Source organism: Pelophylax lessonae, assembly GCF_965119305.1.
Source record: "Pelophylax lessonae genome assembly, chromosome: 4".
Classification (NCBI taxonomy): Eukaryota; Metazoa; Chordata; class Amphibia; order Anura; family Ranidae; genus Pelophylax; species Pelophylax lessonae.
The window spans coordinates 214465436-214486517 of record NC_138771.1 but is presented as its reverse complement, the minus strand read 5'-3'; the positions used below and the strand labels follow the sequence as shown (position 1 = coordinate 214486517).

Genomic DNA, 21082 nt, shown 5'->3' with positions numbered 1-21082 from the left:
GCTTCCTTCCTTCCTACACGTTTTGGTGCATCTTATAGATTTTTGGCTGTTGATCACGAAAAAAACCTGTAATTTAACCTGTCGCATACCATTTAAAAAAAAATCTTCTGTTTTGAAACCCTTCCTTATTCTATCTAAAATGAAAAAAAGAAGAAGCTTTTACCTTCTAGTTCTGCTTTAAAGCATTACTAAAGGCATTTTTTTTTATGAAAAAAAAAAATATATAAAAAGTTATACTTTCGTGCACTGTGTCATAGTAATGCACAGAGTGACCCCGAACCTCCTTCTTTGGGGTCCCACCGTCGGCTATCTTGGCGCAAGCTGCTATGGGGACGGACATGCGGGTTCGCTGTCGAGCCAAGCTAGGTGTGTCTATAACACACACAGCCCAGTGGGGCCCCGTTACTTCCTCATATCCTCATATTTGATTGACAGCAGCAGGAGCCAATGCCCAAACCTCCTGTGAGAAGAGAAAGATAGGGAAGAAGAGCTGCAGCCAAGTACAGCACCTTAACCACGTCGGGACCGCAGTAAGTATATATACTTGACGGTTTTGAAGTGGTTTACCGGGGCTATGGCTGAAGCTGTCAGCCATAACCCCATTTTTTTTTCAGCCTGTGATTCTCCTTCTGGGAGGCTGGTTAGCCGCTGGATCACTTTTAAAAGCAGCAGGAGGGGTCGTCTTTCCAAAAAATCAACCCCCCCCCCCCCCCCCATTGCTGGCCAGTGTTTCTCAATGGGGAGCACGGGAAACTGTAGTGGTTCGCGTGGCTGGCCATAGAGGTGAGGAGAGACCTGATCGTCTCCCCTTACCTCCATGATCTAGGAGGCCAGGAGCGACATCCAGTTTAGACAGGATGTAAACGTTTTTCTCTATCGTTCAGTGACAGACGCAGCTTCATATCTTCTGGACCATTGGATTATACTGCCCCCTACAGGAGTAGGACACTAGGCAGGAAAAAGCTTTACCATGCCTATGGGGCTATCCCTGCAGGCATAACCCCACACACTCTGCTATAGCCCTCAGTTTGTTTCTGCCTAGTTTAGGAGTAGGACCTAGTTCCCTGCTGGGACTTCGGTCTTAGCTGTCTATTTTTGGGAACCTTTTTTTATGATTCATTTCTTTTAGTTAGAGTTCCTGGAGAACTACAAGCAACAACCGGCTGGGTTTCGGACTGGATATTCTAGATCCTTAAGGTCTCTCATCCTGGCCAGCGAGCATGAGCAGGTTATAGTCCCAGCACTACGCCTCACCACGCCAGAGCCCCGATGGACGGAGACGAGCCTGCGAGTGGGCCGTCTCGCCGGGACGCGGACGACCTGGGATGCCCTGAGTCGCAGCATACCCCCTGGCTGTCAGCACCCCCACCCCGGGTGGGAGGTGGTCTGTTCAGAGTGGCGCCCGCCTGATCCCATGGTATGGTGAGTACGTGTCCCCCCAATTGCCTGGGGGTCTCGGGATGGACATGGGCCCCCTCCATGGAATAGTCGGACCCTCGGGTATCCCTCGGTTCCCCTGGCCTCTCGGGCGTACCAGGCCCCCCTTAGCTGTTTCCCCCCTCTGTAGCAGGTTCATACCTCATGGGGGGCGGTTATATTGCGGCCGCTGCGGCGGTTCTGCGGGGGGCCGTCTGTCCTGGTGAGGTCTCCTTCTGGGGACCCTCCAATGCCTCTGGTCTGATGACCCTCATGGGGGTCCTGGAGACCGCATGGCGTGCCTCGGGGGCCGCCATTTTGCTGTAGACTTCTGCTCTGCCTTAATATAAAAAGTTTTCTCATTGCAATGCATGGGCGGCCATGTTTAGATAGTTCCCCATAGGAATGCATGGGGTGGCCATTTTCTTATAGTCCACGATTGCTGGATAGCAAGGGGAGACACTAAAGGCTCTAGGCATGACCCAGGTGCTTTTCATTTCCAGTGCCAAATTGTTTCTATCTTCAGCAAGGAATGTTCCTGTAGCTTCCAGATTGGTTTGGTGGTAATGTTTTTGGGGTCCCTGTAGGCATTCCTCACTCACACTGCTGCAGGCTGTGTTAGGCTGGGACTTATAGTACCGCTGGTGCAGCGGTGCGGATCGCGTTTTTTGCAACTTTTTTTGAAGTGACACTGCATTTTCAATGCTAATGGAGTCCCAGGACAAAATTTCACCTACAGACCCCTCAATGCGGAAGCGGAATCCTCTGGGTCACAGCCCCTGTCTGCTTTTACAGCAGTTTTGGAAAGCCTGGTGTGAAAAGTGCATTTCGTTTTAAAAAGTGCCGCTAGCCTAAAGCGCCTTTTGCCTTCACCACCCTCTGTGGTATCCTCAGATTCTGAGGCCGATATGGCCGCCGTGAATGCACCCCACCTTGGTGAATCTGTGTCATCGCATTCTGATGGCAAGGAGGATATGTCCTCGTCAGCCGCCACGCGGGAAAGCATTAACATTAAAAATGGCAGATGAGTCTACAGCACATGCCAGAAGTCAGGCAAGGTGTTTTCTTGTCCAGAACTTTTTGACAACATTGTCAATGCACAGTGGGGGGGGGGGTCATCAAACATATGTTAGTGGTGCCCAAGCGCTTTAAACGGCTTTACTCCTTCGCGGATGCGGTTTCCACTAAGTGGACCGTACCACCTAAGGTGGATCATCCAGTTTCCAGACTGAACAAGTCTATGGTAGGTTTAGTGGAAGAATCCCTGGCTTTTACTGATCCTGTGGATAGACGGATTGAGTCTCTGTCCCGCCATTTACATGTGTTAGCAGGCTCCATACTAAAACCGGTCTTTGTGATCACATTGGTGTCACAGACCATTACAGAATAGGTGAAGTTACTAAAAGGTGACTTGGAAACAGAGCAGCTCTCTCTCCGGGTCTGATTGAGCTAATGGACCAGATAGTTCAAGCCCTGCTGTACATTTGTAATGCATCGCTGGATGCGGCTCCCCTGGTGGCCAGAGTGTCTGTGGTGGGGATTGCTATTAGACACATGGTGTGGTTAAAGAGCTGGTCTGCGGACCAGGCCTCCAAAAAGACTCTTCCTGACCTTCCCTTTACGATGGATAGGTTGTTTGGATCCTCCTTGGATAAGCTGATAAAAGGCCTAACGGGTGGGGAGAGTACTTCCACAATCATCGCACCATAGATGGGGGCCCTCTTTCACTGCTCATAGGCGGCCCTTTCGTACATCCAGGTCACAGGAGAAAGGAGCAAAGCCATTCCGGTCTTCTGGGGGTTCCAAGAAGATATGGACAGGTAAGCAAAAATCTGGCCAGTCTGGATTTGCGAATAAATCCTCGTCTGCATGAAGGGACGCCCTCACCCCTTTTTGGGGTAGGGGGAAGTCTTTGATTCTTTTCGGAACCATGGACTTCCTTGATTCAGGACAAATGGGTCCACAAACTGTTTGATTTACAAGATCAAATTCGACCATTGGACAGGTTCTTCCCGTCCAATCTACGCCTATCTCCAGATCGGTTAAGGGACCTATGAGAGGCGGTACAAGACCTGCTGTCACAAGGGGTGATTGTGACGGTTCCCTCTCGGGAATGCTTTCAGGGATTTTATTCAAACTTGTTTACTGTGCCCAGAAAGGAAGGCAAAGTACGTCTAATTCTGGGCCTCAAGGCTCTGAACCGCTTTGTGCGGGTACAGAAGTTTAGAATGGAGTCCATTAGAAAGGTAGTGGCGTCTCTACACCAAGGGGACTTTATGTCTAAATATGCCATTTATATCGAAACCGCTGGCAACAAAAGTGAGTACACCCCTAAGTTAAAATGTCCAAATTGGGCCTAAAGTGTCAATATTTTGTGTGGCCACCATTATTTTCCTGTACTGCCTAAACCCTCTTGGGCATGGAGTTCACCAGAGATTCATAGGTTGCCACTGAAGTTCTCTCCCACTCCTCCATGATGACATCATGGAGCTGGTGGATGTTAGAGACCTTGCGCTCCTCCACCTTCCTTTTGAGGATGCCTCACAGATGCTCAATAGGGTTTAGGTGTGGAGACCATCACCTTTACCCTTAGCTTCTTTAACAAGGCAGTGGTTGTCTTGGAGGTGTGTTTGGGATCTTTATTCTGTTGGAATACTGCCCTGCAGCCCAGTCTCCTAAGGGAGGGGATCATGCTCTATTTCAGTATGTCACAGTACATGTTGGCGTTCATGGTACCTTCAATGAACTGTAGCTCTTCAGTTACAGCAGCACTCATTTTACTTTCAGTGAAAACGGCAAATGGAGAGCGTGAATCTTTGTAACTGGGACACAGGAATAAAAACCTGACTGGTTCTAATCCATCTCCACCCTATCCAAAATTATAAAAAAAATTGCCTTTAGGTATACTTTAATTTCAGTTTCTCAAGATTGGTACATAATACAGACTTTCTGAAATTATGTTTTTGTTCAGTTTTAAGGGGTTTATTCTAATCATCACAAATTTTTCAGGAACTGAACATTTGTTGTTCAAGTGTGTTATCACAAAGAGAATTTCTGTGGCACTAAGTAACTTATTGCATGTTGTAGCGAAAAAGACCCCTGCAGCCCTATAGGCACATACATCTTGTATTGAGTTCAATCACTAATAGTACCATAACTGTACTTCTTACAATTTACAGGTACCTAGTAACTAATCTGATGGGGGCAGACCTGAATAATATTGTAAAGTGCCAAAAGCTAACAGATGACCACATCCAGTTCCTAATATATCAGCTGCTTCGGGGCCTCAAGGTATTTGACACAATAATTCTTCCTGTTTATATTTATTAAAAAAAAAGAGCCTCTTGACTAAAAGAAGAGTCTACCTGTCTGTAGACACTAAGGGAAAATAAGTTTACCCATAGCTGCCTTTGCAGATATTTACATTGCTTCCTCTCCTCATCATTCTCTGTGGCCAGGGCCTGGATGAAGTAAGCATTCAGCAACATTCAGACTATTCTTACTGTGGCAGACCACAGGACTGAAGCCGTTGCTCAGTGGTGCGATCTGCTAATCTGTGACCTCACTTTGCCTTTTTACTTGCCAAAAATCGAGGTCATAAACTAAGAGCCCAGTACAAAGGGCTGCTAAGGAACAGCACATGCAGCAGTGAGTGAGCAATGTCTTGTGCAGTGTCTTTGCCACTCAGTATGCTGTTATGCTTGACTTTATTCTGAAAACATTACTTCTCCATTGGCATTATTTCTCTGTAAAACAAAAATGGTTAACTTGCCTCTGAGAAATGTATTATCTGGAAATGAGAGTTTCGCTGGGCTTTAATTGTGAAGGCTATAGCTGTGTCACTGGGTGGCAGTGTTTTACTTCCAAATACTATCATATGATTATTACTTAGGCTGTCTGTATTATGTGTACTCATAGCAAAAGCTGCTGCTGCTTTGGAGGCAACCAGATCAGGGGAGGCTGGTACTGTCCAGGTTGATGATGATTTGTCTAGGGCTAGGCAGTCAAATTACATTTTTTTTTTAATCAGAAAGTTTATTACGAACCGTAAAACGATACACGGTCAAATCACTTTCTGAAGAGTAATGTTACACTTTTAAAATCTAAAACCAAATAAAACCTGCGCTCAATAAATAGTAGCAAAAAATGATGAAAAATAAATAGCAGCTAGCACAGGTCAATAGATAAACCTATACAAAATTTACAAATAAAGTGCAGGGCTAATAAATTGATAAACATGATCATAAAGTGAAAAATTGGTGAATGTCCAAAAAATGATTTCTATTAATTAATAATCCATAATCATAAAGTGCATAATTAAATTCCTTAGAGTGTCCATAAAAATTATGTGCAAAAATATATAAAACGTAATGAAAAAATTAACAGACTCCGCGCACCACAAATCCCAGCATGCGTGAAAAGGATGATCCTCCTTATTAAGAGTGATCACCAACTGTGAAAAAAGGAGAATGGCCACTTACCAGAACCAGGTGGCCTCCAAATTGATGAAAAAGCCTACAAAGCTTGATCAGGTAAGTGTTCAAGGCATATGGAGACATCGGTAATATTCATTCAGATGGATGTCCACACAGTATAGGATTTCCAGTATACATGAATAAAACAAAGGATCATAGCGTAATCCAGTAAAATCAATAGTACATTTATTAATAAGAGTGCACTCGCAAACATCAAAGCATGACAGCATAAAAACGATCCAGAAACAGGCTGCAGCGTTCCCTATACAAAAACGCCAGCCGAAGAGCGTGGTGACATCACGTCTGGTCCCACCCAACAGGTTTCGTCATATGTTTGACGTCGTCATGCATGTCGCGCATTTGATGTTTGTGAGTGCACTCTTTTATTAATAAATTTACTATTAATGTTTCACTTTTACAAACTGTTAAATTTAGTTTTTGTACAAGTGTACTTGCGTAAACAAACAAAATTCTTATATGGTACAAAGATATACACACTGTGTACCATGACAACTGCCCACTGCAAACATGCTCAGAAAAGGATATGCCATATGATAATATCCCATAATCATCCTCTAGGCAGTCAGGATGAATCTGTGATTTGTCAATGCAGAGCATAGCAACGTGTCTACTTTAATTCTTCCTCCAACAGCAGCATATTCCTCTTCTTTCGCTTCCCTGCCAGATTATTTAGCTACCAGGAGTGAGGAAAGACAACCCTATGTAAGATTTGATCCTGTACGAGCATTCATGCTGGACTCTACCCACTTCCATGTGCCAGCACTTGACCAATCACTAAGCATCATCACTGAATAATGAAGTAAGTCACATGTCTCTCTATATCCAGGCCTTATTTTTTCTTCACTCCTGGTGGCCAAACAAAGTACGGAGAAGTAAAGAAAAGGTGAGAGTGTGCTGCTTGAGAGGGTAGAAGTAGACCTCGAGCAAAGCACAAGTTTTCTTTACTATAGTCCTAGCAGATTGCAGTGAAGGCAATACGTATTTTAATTATTAGTTGTTTTCAGCTCAAATTTTAGGGGTAGAATTGCCTTTTAAGATCATATGTAGTTCAATCTGTGCCAGCCAACCCATATAATATGTTTAACTTTTACAAATCGACTACCTCTGTTTATCTGTTGTGTCCTGCAATGAATATGAAGTCATTCTGTTACAGTATGTTTTTTTTTTTTTAAATGCATAGATGTTATTAAAGCTGTAGTGTTCCATATTACCCTAAAGTGGCGTTCTGTTGTAGCAATATAAGTGCACTATACCAGAAATACCTTTAGTAGTAAGTCAGTTTCCAGCAAAGTGGTGTAGGGCTCCATCTTGTCTGCCCTTTCTGCTGTTTAGGAGCTTAATGGGAAGATCTGCTTATGGTTTTATTGTGAGCCCAGTTGAAAAGTTGGTTTGCTTGTTATCACTGGTCACAGGGTACGTTCTGCAAATATTCTTGTGGAGAAAGACATCAATATGTATTCCATGTGAATATAAGGAGATGACCAACAGCAAGCAGGCTGATTTCTAAACTGGGGACTCTGCCTTTTACAAAATGGGATTAAGGCCTACCCTGTTGCACATGAAATTAAGCAAGTACATTTTAAGAAACTTTGATATTTAATTAGCTTTTTTTATAACTTAAATGATTAATAATTTAAAAATTACACATTTAATTTCCACAGTATATCCATTCAGCGGGGATTATACATAGAGTAAGTATCAAAAACATCTTAAAACTTCTCTTCCTATTATGTGTTATTACCAGCCACCAGTCATGTTTCTAGAATCTTTAATCCAGCATGTTTAAAGAGGAATTCCAGGTATTTTATTTAATATTTTAATTTCTTTTATTATAGTTACATTTGTCAGGCTTGGGCCATTGTAACTATTTATATAGCATACCTGGCCGATGCCCCTTGAAGCTGGAAATCACAGAAGTAGAATGCACTACTCCAGTGATATCCATTTACTTCCAGGTCCCATGCTACATTCTAAGCCCAGGAGATTGGCCACTAAACACAGGCGCCATTCAAAAAATTATTTGCATTTTCTGAATGAATGCAAAGCATTTTTGATTGGGTGAGATGGAGAGGCAGGGTGATGAGGCCATGATCTCCATCGAATCCAATCAGAGAATACTTTGCATTAATTTAGTAATGCATTCTCTGAATGGCACCCGGACCAAGCTGCCAACTTCCTGTGTTCAGAATGCATCAGGGCAGCCACTCAGCATAAGACCTTGAAGCAAGTGAAGATCACTAGAGTAGTGGTCTCTACTTCAGTGATCTCCACGGGCATTGGCCAGGTATGGTATACAGTATACAGTACATATTTACTTTGGTTAAGACTGGACCTGTAACTGTATAAAACATTCATACCTGGAATTTCTCTTTTAAGGTTTTGCACAGAGAGTAGGCCAGGTCACAGCTTTTTCATCTCCTGGTGATTTTGCCAGTCTGTATGCCATATGGTACTGGATGGTAGCTTAACAGAGTATTAAGAATGGGGCCATGTTCTCAAAATTTAACCAGACTTATTGAATACCAACAAAAGGGGGTGTGAATATTTTGGTGGGGAAGAATGGAGGAATGTTCATTTCCCCACCTTGTAAGCTAGCTGGGGCATCCACAATTCTGCTAACGTGTTCTTTGTAGTGCAGAGATGGCCCATACATTTCATCAACTTTTTTTTTACCAAAGCCTTCAATAATGACGCAACGTCTTCACTTATATCACCAATATATTAAAAAGTCTCTTTTGTGAGAAAGAATTACTGTTAAAAATTCAATCTGGGAGGCAGCGCTCTAAAATTTACTCCCACTCCATTTTTGTTTGACATGCTTTCATTTTCTAACATTAGAAAGATGAAAGACTAAAAGCTGGGTGGATATGTTGTTAAAGCCAGCTGGGAGCTCACATGCCTAATTATGCTAACAGGCTGAGACTTTTTTATTTGTGCAAATAAAGCAATGGTTGTACTCATATCAAACAACTGTTTGATGGCATGAATCAGTTTTCTAATATAGTTTAAATAAGTTATGATAAATCCAGCTACCAGGAACTGATATTCCACATCTTGTATTAATATAAGCAGTGCATCCTGGTCAGGAAGTTCTTGCTTTACTTCCTAACTAGCAAAATCCCTCTGTTGTAACACCGGGTCAAACTACATTGAATGGCCTACGGAGGCTTGGCATTGAAGACTGTTATGCTGCTTTACTTGGCACTATTTTTAAATAGGCTCAACCTCAACTGTTGTGTGAAAGTGTTTCTTATTGCCTATGGCAACTGAGATTTCCTAATATATTTTCCAGAGTGCACTGGACAAATGACATTCTGAAGTTAGTTGCCATACATAAATAAGGACACTTTATACTTGCAGCCTTATCACTGGTGACCCATCTGTAATAGATTTCCTAATAGAAACCAAACTGGACAGGACATCCACTTTACAAGATTTGTATAAAAAATTGTATGCAAGGATTTTTTTTTTTTTTTCTTGCACGTGACTAGAACTGTTTCTCTGTTCTAATACCTAAATCCTATTATTGTACTATAGGACTTAAAACCCAGCAATTTAGCAGTAAATGAAGATTGTGAATTAAGGGTAAGAGTTATCACTTCACATTCCCTTTAAAGTGGAAAAGATTCTCAAGCATAAATATGACTGTGTCAAATATCACTGTCTTACAGTTTCAATTTTTTTTTTTTCTGGAGATTTTAGATTTTGGGCTGGCACGACAGACAGATGATGAAATGACTGGTTATGTAGCAACCAGGTGGTACAGAGCTCCAGAGATCATGTTAAACTGGATGCACTATAACCAGACAGGTAACCAAATGATGCTCAGGAGATCCTTTGTACTAGTTCTGTTTACACAAATCTAACAATACTGGTGCAGAATATTCTCAGGACCCTATTAAATATCAGTGAGACATGTCATACTTGCTGACTGTGAAGGTTCTAATTTATCCAAGTCATGGCATAGCTAGTAGTAGTCACATTTCAGCTGTTAAAGACAATTTTTCAGCTTATTTAACCACTTAAGCCCCGGAAGATTTTACCCCCTTCCTGAGCAGGGGGTATTTTGCGATTCGGCACTGCGTGACTTTAACGGACAATTGCGCGGTCGTGCAACGCTGTACCCAAATGAATTTGACGTCCTTTTTTCCCCACAAACAGAGCTTTCTTTTGGTGGTATTTGATCACCTGTGCGATTTTTCGATCATGCGCTATAAACAAAAAAAGAGCGACAATTTTGCAAAAATAACAATATTTTTCAAATTTTTTTATATGAAATTCCCCCCAAAAAAAAGTAAAAATCAAAATTTAACATTTTAGGCCAATTTGTTTTCTGCTACATATGTTTGGTAAAAGAAATCGCAAAAAGCGTATTTTGTTTGGTTTGCGCAAAAGTTATTGCGTTTACTAACTAAGGGAAAGATTTTTGTCATTTTTATTGTTTTTTTTTTTTAACGAGTAATGGCGGCTATCTACGATTTTTTCTTTTGCGGGACTGCGACATTGCGGCGGACAGATCGGACCCTTGACTGACATTTTTGACGTTTTTGGGGGTACCAGTGACATTACTACAGTAATCAGTGCTATACATATGCACTGTTACTGTAAAAATGACACTGGGAGGGAAGGGGTTAACTTTATTGGAGAGGGAGGGGTTAAGTGTGTCCCTAGGGGCGTGTTTCTTACTGTCATTGGATGTGGCTGTTTGTGTAACAGCACAGATCAATGGTCCTACATAGCAGGACCGAGTGATCTGTGCTTTTACACAGGGGAGAGTGACAGGCGGCTTTGTTTACATTAGCCGCCTGCCTTTCTCCCTCTCTACCCGACGATCGCGAGTGACCGGCGGACATCGGGTCCGCCAGTCACACGCGCCGGCTTCTTCGGGTACGAGCAGGGGCGGGAGCGTGCCTCTGGCGGCGCGCGCTCGCCCCCTATTCGCTCCCAGGCTAGTGACGTACCGGTATTTCACTTTGCCTGGGAGGGCCTGACCGCCGCCGTATATAGTTGGCGGCGGTCGGCAAGTGGTTAAGCAACTTCTTCAGTTCCAGTGAGTGTCAGGAACAAACCCCAGTATTTATATCCATACAGCAGCATAGACAGCTTGATCCAGTCACCATAGAATGTGTCAAGGCAGATGTTGATTGTCCAGAAACAGGATGGAAGCTGTGACAGTTGTGGAACCACTCTGTTCAAGTTACAGAATTCCATCCTTGGTGTCAGGAACTCTGCATAGGTGTCAGTCCTTCAATTTACATGGCCAGAAGTGTCAGCTGTTGTCAAATTGCCTGAGAATAGCAGCATATGTGGAAGACGGATGGTGTTGAAGGCCCTCACCCCTGTTCATGAATGGATATTCCAGTTTTGAGGAAGCTGGCCTCTTTTACGCCTCTTGCAAAACATCAATCATAATTGCCATCCATCTGGGCTTGCGATGAACACTAGGCTAAACAATAGTGCCAGCATTAGGCTGACTTTGTAAGAAGTCACACGTTTTTTTGCTAGATTTTACTTGTGGACTGTTGAGTCTGAGGTTCAGTTCAAGAAAATTTTGAGCATGGTGAGAAATGTCCTATGACTTTTAATTAAACCAACTTTTTACCCTTTTTACCACTAGAGACCTAAATTTAGAAGCTAGTCATTATTAGTCAGACCTCCTGGGTCTTGCTTTTTTAAGCTACCCAAAATCACAGGCACCAGGAGCATTCTGTTTTGTAATTAAATGATACATTTCCTATGTTAGGTTGATAAATGGCATTAATAAGTTTGAACTTTTGAAAATAAATTAAGCCCATTAAAATGTAAGTTAACCTAAATATTTTTTTCCTATGTGTGTTCACGTGTGTATTTTATAAGTCATAGTCTCAATCATTTTCATGTACTATTTCCATCTGAAGCACCTGGTTGATCCTGCTAGTCACCTTTCTTCCTAGTTCTAAACTGACCACACAAAGCACAGAAGCGGATCTGGGTTAACATGGCCAGTTTTCATCCTTTTTTGGTGGCCATTCAGAGGTACAGAACACTGTGCAGACACACAGCATGCCTGTATTGGGTAGTTTTTTCAGCCACCACATCCCTGACCAATCACAGCCTCTTGAACATGCCCCTGCTCAGGCAAAGACTGCATCTTGCTGAACAGACTTTGGAATATAGGTACAATGTGTGTCTGCACAGTGTCCTGCAACCCCACCCCCCACTATCAGGAAGAAGAGATTCATGGTCATATGACATTACATTTTACCCTTGTAAAAAGGTAAGAAAGATCATTTCTGAAACTAAGCAAAAGCAGTTATAGTGGCAGCATAAATATAACTGTACAAAAAAGTGTCTTATACAATGTATGTTTGCAACTATGTTAACTTTTTTTTTTTTTTTCAGTTGATATTTGGTCAGTTGGATGCATTATGGCTGAGCTTTTGAAAGGCAAAGCTCTTTTTCCAGGAAATGACTGTATCCTTCACTAGTGCTTATATATTCAGATCCACACAGTGTCATGAATAAATGATTTTATTTAAAATACACATCTTACCATCCATTTTCATGGGCCATGGTTCACAAAATATTTTGCTGCAAGATTGCAGAGTAGTCATTTTTCTAAATAATCACAGATATTGACCAGTTAAAAAGGATAATGGAAGTCGTTGGAACGCCTAATTCTGAATTTCTTATGAAAATTTCATCTGAGCATGTAAGTAATACATACTGGACAATGTGCACAGGTAGTGGTGAATTGTTTGCTTAAAATTGTATAAAGTGCTGCAAAAAAAAGAACTTGCCCCCTTCCAGATTTTTTTCAATTTATTTTGCATATTTGTCACACTTAGATGATTCATATTATCAAACAAATTTTAATATTGCACAAAATAACCAGAGTAAATACAAAATGCAGTTTTTTAACCACTTCTGGACCACCCGCCACAGTTTTACGTCGCTATCTTGACGTTGAATACTAGTGTTATGGCAGCAGATAGCTGCCATAACCCCGATATTTTCTTACAGGGCGGTCCTCTTTCACATAAAAGTGGTCCCAGTGGTGGATTCGCCGTGGGATCACTTTTATGGGTGGCGGGAGAGGTGCCCCCCTCCAGCCGCTTCCTGGTTGTTTTCCCCGCTACTGACGGCTTCAAAAACGATCCGGGCCTTTCAGCTCCTAGGCAGGAAGTCAAGTGAGGGCAAGATGGACTCCACTCGACTATGGCCTTGGAGGACCGGAGCAATGTCATATGTCGCTTCCTCCCAAGGCCTTAGAGGGCCCATTTTTTTTTTTCATGCTGAAAAAAAGATAACCATCTTTTTTTTTTTTTTTTTTAAGTGTAGATGTGAGATCTGAGGTCTTTGTGACCCCAGATCTCACATTAAAGAGGACCTGTCCTGCTTATTTCTATTACAGGGGATGTTTACATTCCTTGTAATAGAAATAAAAGTAATACAAATTTTTTTTAAGGGACAGTGTAAAAATTAAAGGTAAAAAAAAAAAAATTAAAAGGGCCCCTGTCTCTCCGAGCTCACGCGCAGAAGCGAATGCATACGCGAGTCGCGCCCACATATGTAAACAGTGTTCAAACCACACATGTGAGGTATCGCCACGATCGTTGGAGCAAGAGCAATAATTCTAGCCCTAGACCTTCTCTGTAACTTTAAACTGGTAACCTGTAGAAGTTTTTAAAGCGTCGCCTATGGAAATTTTTAAGTACCAATGTTTGTCGCCATTCCACGAGTGTTTTGAAGCATGACATATTGGGTATCTACAGTATTTACTTGACGTAACATTATCTTTCACATTATAGAAAAAAATTGGCCTAACTTTACTGTTTTATTATTTTTTAATTAAAAAAAGTGTATTTTTTTCAAAAAAATTTGCATTTGTAAGACCGCTGCGCAAATACGGTGTGACATAATGTATTGCAACGATCTCCATTTTATTCTCTAGGGTCTCTGCTAAAAAAAAATATTTAATGTTTGGGGGTTCTAAGTAATTTTCTAGCAAAAAATACTGATTTTAACTTGTAAACAACAAGTATCAGAAATAGGCCGGGTCCTTAGGTGGTTAAATGATGATTTTATTTATTAAGTGAAAAAAGGCTGCCCAAACCTGCCTTGCCCTATGTGAAAAGGTAATTTCTCTTACGTCCTCCGACAGTCGCCGCCTCTTCATATTCGTCACTAATGGGGTTATTGACCTTTGCTCCGTAGGAGTAGCTAGGCAACAGAATATATTAATATCAAAGCTTTTAACATATCCCACCCCCAGGGGGTGGTCCCCTCAGTCAATACCTCCCTGCTTCCTGCATACCAACCCAGTTTCATATGCCTAGCTCAGGAGTATGCAGGCTGTTCCTGTGCTGGGGCTCTTAGTCTCAGCTACTTTTCTCTTTTTTGATTTTATTTGAAGTTTTTTCTCTTTCTTTTACTTAGCTGTTTATTTTCAGCATTAGTTAGTTTCTTCTGATGAAGATGATCGTGCGGCGCTGGGTCTCAGTCTGGCCACCCTGGATCCCAGGGCTCAGGGCCAGGGGCTTCCAAGCCTGCCATCGAGCGTTCAGCTTAGGTTTTGCCCTGGCACATTGAACGACCCATCCCTGTTCGCTGCAGGGATGCTATCGGTGAGGTGGCTACCTCACTGGACGCCATTGTGGTTTCGCACCGCAAATCCACTGCGTCATGCTTGCGACACTCCCTGTCCTCAGTACTGTGGTTTGGTCGCTGGAGCAGGCTCCCCACGCCATCCGGACTGGTAAGTGTAACTCTATGTGGGGACCTGTCTATTTGGGTGTCAGTCTGGGACTGTGTGACCCTGTGTGGCTGCTGTGCTCCCTGTCAGCTCCTGTGTGAGCTTGCTGCCTGTGTGTGGGCTGTGAAGGGGGCGGCTCTCCCGGTCTGCTGGGTGTCATATGAAGCAGCCTGCTTTTAGACATGCTTTTAGACATGCTGTGCGGCGATCACTTTTTTTGGGGCAAAATTATGGTGGCAGGTCCTGTGAGGTACTGCACAGCGTTTTTTGGCGCCAAACGCCGCCATTTTGAGCGGCGATCGATCACCACATGTCAGCGCCATGTTCTATTTGCCCAGGGTTTTTCCATCAGCCGAGCAGCCATGTTTGTGTAGCCTTGCATAGGCTTCATAGGGGCGGTCAGTCTTGCATCCCTTCCTTTTGCTCTGGGACAGCGATCGGTGCAGCAGCCTGTGTGATCTCTCCAGGTTTTTATATTTCCTTCTTTCCTGTATACCTTGCCCAGTTTCTTGTCCCTGTGGGGGTCAGTGTGTTTAGTGGGTGCGGTGGGCTACGCTCGCCGCGATCTTAAAAGGGCAGTACCCTTTATTACTTATTTGGCTGGGGCATGGATTCTCAGGATTGCAAGTTTCCCCCCACCTTGGTGGGGGGCCAAGGGGCTGCTGCTTCCCCCGAGGGGGCTGATCTGGCCACTATTGTGGCAAACCTAGCTGCCCAAGTGCAGATGCTGGTGGCTGATCGATCCACAAAACGGCCCAGGGTGTCTATTTCCTCTGATTCAGAGGGCTATGGGGCTGCTATGGCCGGTGTGCCCTTCTCAGGGTCTCACTCATCCCTAGACCTCATGGGGTCTGACGGGGAGGCTGAGGTGGAAGGGGTTGATGATTCTCCCCCTGGCTCGTCTGAAGAGCTTGCACTCATGGATGAGTTAGTTGCTTCTATCAAGCAGACGCTGCATTTGCAGGATGAACCATGTGTTCCTGCTTTGATGTCCTCTTATGGGACGCAGAGGAAACGCAGAACATCGCAGGTTTTCCTTGCTCTACGGAATTTCAGCGCGCGGTTGATGAGCAATGGCGCAATTTAAAGAAGCCTTTTGCTGTACCGAGTAGGTTCAAACTGCGTTATCCCTTTACACCAGCTACTGATGAGCATTGGTGTGTGCCGCCTCAGGTGGATCACGCGGTGGCGATTTTGAATAAATCTACTGCGATCCCTGCTGAGGATACCCCGGTGTTCCGGGACCCGACGGACAGGAGATTGGAATCTTTGGCCCGTCATGCCTATACGGTTGCTGGCTCTATGCTGAAGCCTATTTTTGCTTCCATTATGGCAGCCCAGGCTATTGCGGATTGGACGCAGGTGCTCAGGCGCACTCTGGTGGCTGACTCTGCCCCGCCGGCAACTTTGGCTATGGTTGATCAGATTCATCAGGGTGTCATGTATTTGTGTGATGCGGACTTGGATTTAGTCCCTTTGGCTGCGCGTCTTTCTAGTGTGGCGGTTTTGAACCGTCGCCTGATATGGCTGAAATGTTGGTCGGTTGACCAATCTTCTCGCAAGACTTTGGCTAATTTGCCCTACGCGGGATCTCGCCTTTTTGGCGAATCTTTGGATACTCCGATAAAGGGTATTTCTGGGGGTGAGAGCACTCTCTTGCCCCAATCTCACAAGAATAAGTTTGTTCGTGGTAAGAAGAATGCTTCGTTTAGGCCCTCTCAGGGGTCCTTTCGTGCCTTTCGGTCGCACTATAAGGGCAAGCCCTTCAAAGGCCAAGGCTCCCAGAAGAAGCCGTGGGCGGGTAAGCAGAAGTCCGGCCAGTCCGGATCCGCTGCCCATAATACTGCGGCCTGAAGGGGCGCCCTCACCCGTTCCTGGGGTGGGGGGACGTTTGCTCGGTTTTCTTCAACCCTGGCTGGACTGCGTTCGGGACAGGTGGGTTCAGGAAATCGTTCGATCTGGATACAAGATCGAGTTTCTCTCTCGGCCGGCGGGCAGATTTTTCCCCTCAAACCTTCAGCTGACTCCGGAGCGCTTGCAGGATCTGCACCTGGCGGTGCGAGACCTGCGGGCCCAGGAGTGGTGGTTCCGGTGCCTCATCGGGACAGATTTCGGGGGTTCTATTCCAATCTGTTCACTGTGCCCAGAAAGGAGGGCAAGGTACGTCCGATTCTGGACTTGAAAGCTCTGAACCGCTTTGTGCGGGTTCGCAAGTTCCGCATGGAATCCCTGCGCTCGGTGGTGGCTGCCCTGGTTCCGGGGGAATTCATGGCCTCCATCGACTTGAAGGATGCATACCTTCACATTCCCATTTTCGAGGGTCACTAGAGGTACCTTCGATTTGCCATTGCGGAGGATCATTATCAATTCGTGGCGTTGCCCTTTGGTCTCGCCTCGGCTCCGCAGGTTTTCACCAAGGTGCTTGCGCCGGTTCTGGCCTTGCTGAGGGCCCAGGGCATTTCTGTCCTGGGGTATCTGGACGATATCCTGATTCGGTCCGCGACCAGTCAGGGCCTGGTGAACGACCTGTCCATCACGATGCAGACTCTGCAGGAATTCGGCTGGACGATAAATTTTCCAAAATCGACGTTGTGTCCGTCGGTTCGTCTTCCCTACCTGGGGATGATCCTGGATTCTGTTCAAGCGAAGGTCTTCCTGCCGGAAGACAAGCTTCGGACACTTCAGTGCGAAGTCAGGTCCCTCAGGGACAATCAGTGCTCGTCCCTCCGGACGTGTATGAGGTGTCTGGGATTGATGGTTTCGGCCTTCGGGGCGATTCCCTTCGCCCAGTTTCACACACGGGAGCTTCAGGCGGAGGTCCTGGCCATGTGGGACAGGCGTCCGCAATCTCTGGATCTGCGGCTGTCATTGAGCCATCTCACCCAGAGGGGTCTTTTGTGGTGGCTCCAGTCCCCGGCGGTGTCGGGGGGCAAGTCCTTTCGTCCTTTGTTGTGGACGGTGATCACCACGGATGCCAGCCTGTCGGGCTGGGGTGGTGTTCTGGGTGTTCTGTCCGCCCAGGGAACTTGGTCGGGAGAAGAATCCTCCCTTCCGATCAACATTCTGTAATTGCGAGCGATAAATCTCTGTCTTCTTCATTGGACGGACAGGCTTCAGGGCCGTCCAGTTCGGGTACAAACGGACAATGCCACAGCGGTGGCCTACATCAACCACCAAGGGGGCACCAGGAGTGCCCGAGCGGCTCGGGAAGTAGCCGACATTCTGTCTTGGGCCGAGACGCACTTCCCGGCGATCTCTGCAGTTCACATTCCGGGGGTGGAGAACTGGCAGGCGGATTATCTGAGCCGTCAGACCCTGGACCAGGGGGAATGGTCCCTTCACCCGGATGTCTTCCAGATGTTGTGCACGAAGTGGGGGTCCCCAGATGTGGACCTGTTCGCGTCTCGTCTAAACAACAAGGTGGAAAGGTTCGTGGCAAGGACGCGCGATCCTCGGGCAGACGCCTCGGACGCGTTAGTGACGCCCTGGCATCAGTATCGCCTGATGTATGTCTTTCCACCGATTCAGCTGCTGTCCAGGTTCCTTCGCAGGTTGGCCTCGGAACCAAAAACGGTGATTCTGGTGGCTCCGGACTGGCCTCGCCGGTCTTGGTACGCAGACCTCGTGAATCTGGCGGTCGACGCTCCGTGGCGTCTGCCACTTCGAGAAGATCTCCTGTCTCAAGGACCGATATTCCATCCTGCTTTACGGTCGCTGGCTTTAACGGCCTGGCTGTTGAAAGCCAGGTCCTGAAGGATAGGGGTCTCTCCTCTGAGGTCATTCCCACTTTGATCAGGGCTAGGAAGGCCTCTTCGGGGAAGATTTACTACCATACTTGGAAGGCTTACTTTGCCTGGTGTGAGTCCAGGGGGTATTCCCCTCGCTCATACTCGGTGTCGAGAGTGTTGGCTTTCCTTCAAACGGGCGTGGACCAGCGTTTGGCGTTGGCCACGATTAAGGGTCAGATTTCTGCACTGGCCGTTCTCTTTCAACGTCCTGTGGCGTCTAACTCTTTGGTTAGCACCTTTGTTCAAGGGGTGCGACATTTGGTCCCTCCTAGGAGGGAGCCTTTGCCTCCATGGGATTTGAACCTTGTTCTGTCCGTGTTGCAACATGCTCCTTTTGAAAATATCAGGGAGATCTCGTTGTCTTTGTTGTCCAAGAAGGTTGCCTTCTTAGTGGCGATCACTTCGGCTCGCAGGGTGTCAGAGCTGGCGGCCTTGTCCTGCAAGTCTCCGTATTTGGTGATTCACTTGGATAAGGTGGTCTTGCGACCTAATCCGTCTTTTCTTCCGAAGAGGATCTCGGACTTTCACCTCAATGAGGACATTGTCTTGCCTTCGCTTTGCGCGAAGCCTAAGCATCCGAAGGAGGTGGCCTTACATTCCTTGGATGTTGTTAGGGCATTCAGGGTTTACCTGTCATCGACTAAATCCTTTCGCAAGTCGGATTCTCTCTTTGTCCTTCCTGAGGGACCTCGGATGGGCATGGCGGCGTCGGCTTCTACCATCGCCAAATGGATCAGGCAGACCATTGAGCAGGCCTATGCTTTGAGGGGGAAGGTTCCTCCCGTGCCTGTGAAGGCGCACTCTACCAGATCTCTGAGTACGTCTTGGGCCTGTCATCATCGGGCTTCTGTGGCCCAGGTGTGTAAGGCGGCGACTTGGTCGTCCGTTCACACCTTCTCGAAATTTTACAAAGTGGATGTTCAGGCATCGGCAGATGCTTCTTTTGGCCGTAAAGTTCTAAGTGCGGCGGTGACTTGGGGTCCCTTGTTTGGGCCCTTGGCTGTTGGGGTGTTTTTACCCCTAGGTTACTTGTTCTTTCCTGGGTTGTTGCTCCTGTTGAGCACGTTTTCCTGTTGCCCAGTTGGTTCTCTTACTTGGTAAGGTTCCTTTCTCTGATGTGGGTACTGCGTTGCTTTAGGCGCGGCTGCGTTTTTTCCCACCCCTCATGTCTACACTGCTTTGGGACGTCCCCATTAGTGACGAATATGAAGAGGTGGCGACTGTCGGAGGACGTAAGAGAAAACGGAATTTTTGTAAAATCTTACCTGTAAAATTCCTTTCTCTGAGTCCTCCGACAGCCGCCGCCCCCGCCCCTCTTTTGGGGTTTGTTTATGTACTCTACTGCTATTCTACTGAAACTGAGTTGGTATGCAGGAAGCAGGGAGGTATTGACTGAGGGGACCACCCCCTGGGGGTGGGATATGTTAAAAGCTTTGATATTAATATATTCTGTTGCCTAGCTACTCCTACGGAGCAAAGGTCAATAACCCCATTAGTGACGAATATGAAGAGGCGGCGACTGTCGGAGGACTCAGAGAAAGGAATTTTACAGGTAAGATTTTACAAAAATTCCGTTTTTTTTTTACATAGGGCCAGACAGGTTATCTCTGTGTAATTTTCAAATTTCTCTGATCTGAATATTCAAGTGTGACAAATATGCAAATAAACAAAAGCAGGATGGGGGCAAATACTTTTTCACAGCATTGCAGCTGCTTCTAGTATCTGTTTATGTTCATCTTTGTGTGATTAGTAATCATCTGTTTTATTACCAGGCTAGACGATATATTGAATCTTTGCCATACATGCCACAGCAAGATCTAAACGAGGTGTTTTGTGGTGCCAACCCACTAGGTAAGTCAGTAAGATATACAGTGTAAAGAGTTTTCTTACAGACTCCTTGATTACACTACAGAGCTTTTCAATTCATATCTTCTAAGGATGAGATTCATCCTTAACCAAAGGATTTTACTAAAGAAAAGATCTAAATTCTTATAAATCACCAGCTGCTAGTTTATGCTGCTGATAATACGCTACACATCTTCTCTTAGGCTAGGTTCACATGTAGGCGTGCAGCTCACATTTGAATGGACTGCTGTTCCTCTGGAAAAAGGTTCCTGAACCTTTTTAAATTTTCAGCTGCACAGAAATCGCATTATGCTTTTGTAACATGTGGTTTCCCACACCCGAAAATGAGCTGCATTTTCAGATGCGTGGGGGGCATTTGGAGCAGCGCAGTTTGCCTTTAGATGCCTGTGGCTGTGGGAATGCATATTTCTGCGTATATCTAGCCTAACGGTATGAACACTGATTAAAATAATATACATACATGCGAAAATAAGTATACAACCCCAATTCCAAAAAAGTGGGGACGCTGTGTAACATCAAAAAAAAAAAAAATACAGTGATTTGCAAATCTCATAAACCAACATGAGAAAAATGTACCATTTTAAGAAAAAAAAAAAATAAGGTAATTTTGAAATCGATGGCAGCAACACATCTCAAAAAAATGGGACCATTGTGTAGCATCCCCTATTCTTATAACGAAACTGTAAAGATCTTGGAACATTTGCTGACATTTTGAGAGAGGAATGTTGTCCCATTCTTGCTTGATTATAGAATTTTAACTGCTCAACAATCCTGGGTTGTCC

At 45.1% G+C, this 21082-nt stretch overlaps 1 protein-coding gene across 1 annotated transcript in view; it reads left to right on the top strand.

The window, feature by feature from the left end:
* The window catches only part of MAPK11 (mitogen-activated protein kinase 11), a 64405-nt gene that overhangs the window by 37779 nt on the left and 5544 nt on the right, over positions 1–21082 (top strand). Inside the window, exons 4-10 of the mRNA XM_082257093.1 lie at positions 4596–4707; positions 7574–7603; positions 9450–9497; positions 9608–9722; positions 12294–12365; positions 12524–12603; positions 20207–20285. Of these exons, the coding sequence (XP_082113219.1) occupies positions 4596–4707; positions 7574–7603; positions 9450–9497; positions 9608–9722; positions 12294–12365; positions 12524–12603; positions 20207–20285 (536 nt within the window). The remainder of the gene's footprint in view (positions 1–4595; positions 4708–7573; positions 7604–9449; positions 9498–9607; positions 9723–12293; positions 12366–12523; positions 12604–20206; positions 20286–21082) is intronic.